The 4,902-nt window shown below is 37.5% G+C and overlaps 1 protein-coding gene across 1 annotated transcript; it reads right to left on the minus strand.

The window, feature by feature from the left end:
* Positions 1–45: 45 nt before the first annotated feature.
* Positions 46–4,896, minus strand: LOC121312579 (mesothelin-like protein). Its single transcript, XM_041244295.1, has 11 exons — positions 4,840–4,896; positions 4,465–4,589; positions 4,067–4,187; positions 2,691–2,861; positions 2,410–2,556; positions 2,001–2,050; positions 1,389–1,509; positions 1,070–1,155; positions 760–886; positions 379–569; positions 46–182 (listed from the first exon to the last, which is right to left on the minus strand). The coding sequence occupies exons 2-11, from the start codon at positions 4,548–4,550 to the stop codon at positions 77–79; spliced, it is 1,206 nt and encodes a 401-aa protein (XP_041100229.1). The 5' UTR covers positions 4,551–4,589; positions 4,840–4,896; the 3' UTR covers positions 46–76.
* Between the last annotated feature and the right edge of the window lie 6 nt (positions 4,897–4,902).

The raw sequence follows: 4,902 nt of genomic DNA on the forward strand, positions 1-4,902 counted from the left end.
GACCAACTTTGATACACCTTCTGTTCTCAGCTTTGATAACACCGCTGACATTAATCTGCTTTCTAATATATGATATTTAGTGATTGACTACCTGCTTGAACTTGGACCAAAACTCGCTTGTTAGGAACAAAGGCAATTCTTCAAGGTCTGCCAGTGTCTTCTGTGTCCAAGTTGAAGAGTTTCTGAAGTAAAATAATGATAAGTTCATTAGACTTTAAGGAAACAAATGGGATTTGTTATGTATACCAGCCTACCCTTTTGTGTTAACAAAGTATGAATTGTATTTTTCTGGCTTGTGTTTTGGCAACGGTTGCTGAGAGTATTCCTGTGTGTTTACAGTCTAATATAAAACTAGTTGAACTATGTGTGTACACATACCCATATTTTGTAGTGCCGCTGAAAAGTACTTTTTGAACAGATGCAATTTGTCCAGCAGTGAGTTGTTCACACTTCTTGAGTTTTTCCAAGATTAGATTGTCCGAGTTTTCAATGTAGCTTCCATTCAGGATACAGACCATATTGTTCAGCACATTTAAATCTGCACTGCTGAGACTGGTGCCTGTTATACCCTGGAAGAAATTAGAAGAATAGACTTCAAAAGTAACACAACACTAGCCTGTTGCTCAATCAGCTTTGCATATGTCTACCATGTGCAATGTATCCAGACATACTGAATACACACACACACACGTTCACACCCTGACACACGTCACACACAACACACTCACACACACACCTGTTCTCATATATGTTACTTACCAGACAGTTTTTAGCAGAGTTTGTGAGGGCAGTTGGTCTATTTGATGTCTCGGAGAAAACATAAAAGTTTGCACCACCAATTTCCGTAAAGTATGATCGGCAGTTTGCTGACGGAATCTGACTGTAGCTGAAATCAAATTAATAATTGTTAGTCATCCAGTTGCTGGGATAATAGTTTGATTCATCATAATGTAAATCTATCCATACACACACATGGGTAAGTATATAGAGTAAGGTAAATAACATTATAATAAGATTCATGCATAACCTGCCACTGTTAAATGTAAAACAAAAAAAAAAAACGACTCACGGGTAATAGAGTAGCATGTCTACAGGATAGCTGGTGAAGTCCTGTGGTGATGCATTTGCAGCGACGTGATAAGCCATGCAGGACAGCTGGCAAATACCGAAAATGGGATTAGTGTGACAGTCCAGCTAACCTGGTATCTGGATTTTCATATCAGCTTTTCGACTTTTTGTTTCAAATGAAAACGCAATGTATTTGATGACTGGGTACTGCACAGTTCTCTCAGGTTTACGGTATACGAGTTTCTGTGATCTTTAAGCAGGCTGATTATAAAGTCATGATAAACACTGTACAATCCTAATCTTATGTATTATAAACTCACCTGGTCCTCCACTAGGGGTACCTTTTTACCCCTACAAGCCTTGACAATGTTGACAGTGTTGTTGTTTGGAATGCTTTGCACGGCACTGCAGCTGAATCCTTGCAGTATATATGGGGAAAGACTGGTTCAAAAAAATAGTAAAAAGTTCATGCAAGCAATAAAAGCGGTCAACAGCTCAAAGTCGGGATTCACATCAAAACAAGTACAGTCAATATAATCTCAAAATGAGAACTTAGAAGCATTTGGAGCGATTGGAGACATCACTAAGTGAGGCAACAACATGACTAAACATTAGAATATTTTTTCAGGGGAAGGATTGTGGCCCAGAATGTAGGAGCCATCATTCTATGAGGTGAGATCTCTGAAGCAGTGCCAGGCGGTGGGACCCATCGACACTTGAAAGGGAAATCAAGCCGAAAAAGGGGTGGAGGGGAGGAGGAAAGAAACTTCACAAAGGAAGAATGTCCAAGCTTTTAAACGACTGGGTGTAAACCAATGAGGAAGAAGATGGGCTTTCATCTCACCGCTAAAATAGCAGCAAGTCTTTAATAGAAGGATGGGTTAATAAACAACAGTATTTCAAAGGCATTTCAATAATAAAACAAAACATACTCAGTGTAATTGGTGGTACTGGATGCTAATTTGTGAAAAAACAACGAAGCCTACAAAAGAAAACCAGAGACAACAGTGTTAGTGCAATCACATTATTAGATATAATTTATAGATGAATGGCCTTTAGATATATTGCCTGGACCAGAGTGTAGATAATTTAAAATAAATGTTTGTGGTTTGCTCCCAATTGGTAAACTGATGCATGCATACAGGTCTACTAAAGAAAACAGAAGTGAAATTCAGTGCTCAACTCCACTCTCGCTTTATTGGGAATCAGAATTTCTCCAAGAAGCCTAAATATATACATTACATCTTTTGAGACTGGAGCCTTTAAAAAGAACCCAGCACAAGCATTGCATAGTTTGTGCTGTAGGTTCTTTAAATAGAGGTTGTTCAATATCCAACTGACCTGTTCCTTTTTCCACTTTTTCTTTTCGATTTGTTCAAGATTAAATGTGTTTCCCGAGAAAGTCAATAAAGGCAATGGAATTAGACCTGCCATATCATCAGGAATGTTTTGCAACACGACGTTGGGATCGCTGTTCACAGTAATGATCTGAAATAAAAAAATAAAAAATAAAATCATAATTAAAATGCATTTAACCAATACAATATCATGTGATTACTATATTCTTTATCAGAGGCAAGGCGTAAAACAGTTATATTTTCAGTGGAATCTCACACACATACCTTGTTAATAAATATCTGTTGAAGAACTTCTGGTCCTCTAATGATGTTCTGAACAAAAGCTGGATCATTTGCGGCGCTGAGAGCGACAGCTGGGCTAACACTCGCAATTGTGTTAGAAGGCAAGCCTTGGACCAGGGTTCCCAGAGATGTAAGCGAACTTACATTGTCAAGCTATGACAAAATAAATACATTACGATTAAAATATTTATATGAACAGAGTGGTTTAATGCAGTATTTCTGCAAAGATAATTAACATTGAATGCACATCTTACCATAATAATGCAAATTCTTAACAATAATGAAATAATATTGTAAGGACAATTCTAGAGAAAATCTGACTTGCTTCTTTAGCGTCACACTTTGGGGTCTATTCAACTGATCTTAACAGCGGCAGATCTTAATCCTGCCAATGTTTTATTTGTTAGTACTGAAAGAAATACTTTACTGACTTGCACTGTGAGAGGTCATAAAAGAATAATTTTTGAATGATTTTAAGGTTGATGGTATTAAAAAGTAAGTACAGTTACACATCCCCACGTGTTGCTAGTTGACAATTTTATTACAGGACATTCACTGTTAACCTCCTAACCATCCTGACAATTTTACACTTAAACTTTAAAGCCTGTTTCTAAGCTCTAGAGCACAACCTGTTCACAAAGATCACAACGTCTTGAGAAGGCTTTTTATGTCTGTGTTGGTGTCTGTCTTCTTATTTTGGGAACTGCAACCCCTTTGTTATATGCTGTCATACACAGTGTTGGGTAGAGTCAGCCTGTGCCGTCTCAACTGCGCAAAGTGCAATATGTAAAGTGCTTTTGACTGTAACTTTGTGTGTGTTTGTTTGGAGCCCCTATCACTTGAACACCTGAGCCCCAAACCACTCTTAGCAAATGTGCATGTAATTTTTCTTTTCATTGTTAATGTCCTGATAACTTTTTACACTTATAACTTTAAAGTGTGTTTCAAAGCTCTTTTCAAAATGATCCGCTATCCTTTGACCCCAAACTCTAGACAGGAGTAATGGTTACACTGTTCCCAGCTGTGGTCCTGGGGGAGCCCCTGTGTCTGCTGGTCTTCATTCCAACTGAGCTCTTAGCTGGACCCTTCATTGAACTCATTCATTTGCTTAATTAGACCTTTAAATTAATTGTTTTCAGCTCCTAAAACTGTTGCAGAGTTCAAGCTGCTGGAGGAAAAGCAACAACAGTTAGCAATACTGCTTTTTGTTTTCCTTTTTCTGTCATGCAGTAAACACTTTACGAAAAAGTGAAAGCTTGGTAAACAGAGCTAAAGAATGGTAAAATCAATAACTAACTTTCAAAATACTGGTGAACTTGCCAAGGTAAACCTGAAAACCATCCAGCCTGTAACCTTACCGCAGAATCCAGAGTCTTGTTACAAGCTTTTATCAACCTCTCTGACAAAGCTTGCAGCTCAGCTGGTTTCACAGAAGAGTACCCAGAGTCTGGGGCAAAACAAAGGAGCGCACCAGGAAGCCTAAAACAGCAACCAGAAACATTTAAAACACTGGAAAAATTCATATCAGTCCCTCTGGAGTAGCTGCTATTCCTGTGGGGTTTCACCAGGATTCATTTTGAATTTTTTATTAACTATAGAATTCACTAGGTGTCAAATTGGAATAAATGAGCAGTTTCTAGAGAAAACAACAGCTGACAATGAGAGTACTGTCTCTGGAGTGCGATAAAAGAAGACTTATGACAACTAACTAACTAGAACAAGAATTAGAACTAGAGCAAGGTTAAATGAGACTTACTCTGTAATACTAAATGCTGGATTTTGATGAAACACCAATGAGCTGTAGAGAGCACGGACATCCTGAGGGATGAGTTCATTGCTCATGAGCTTCAGATTGTCAGAGTTATCCGCAAAGATCTTAAGCTGCAGTGGAATGAATTAGGTTGAGAATGTCAGATGACAAGAGGAAAAACTATTGGTTGAACTACTCAGGTAAACAATCTTTTTGATAAAGCGTGAACCTTAATGATACCTTTGTTTATCCATTTTGACCATACACGTATTAGTTACGGAACATATAATAGGCTGTTTTAATAATAATACTATAATAATAATAATAATAATAATAATCAAAAAACTTCTTAAATTGAAAAAAAAACTAAACTTTGCTCACTTGTTCTGTCGAACCAAATATGTTTATGTCATTTTGGCTGCTGAAGATAATGAATGGTCCGAG

Source organism: Polyodon spathula, unplaced genomic scaffold (assembly GCF_017654505.1).
Source record: "Polyodon spathula isolate WHYD16114869_AA unplaced genomic scaffold, ASM1765450v1 scaffolds_3999, whole genome shotgun sequence".
NCBI lineage: Eukaryota > Metazoa > Chordata > Actinopteri > Acipenseriformes > Polyodontidae > Polyodon > Polyodon spathula.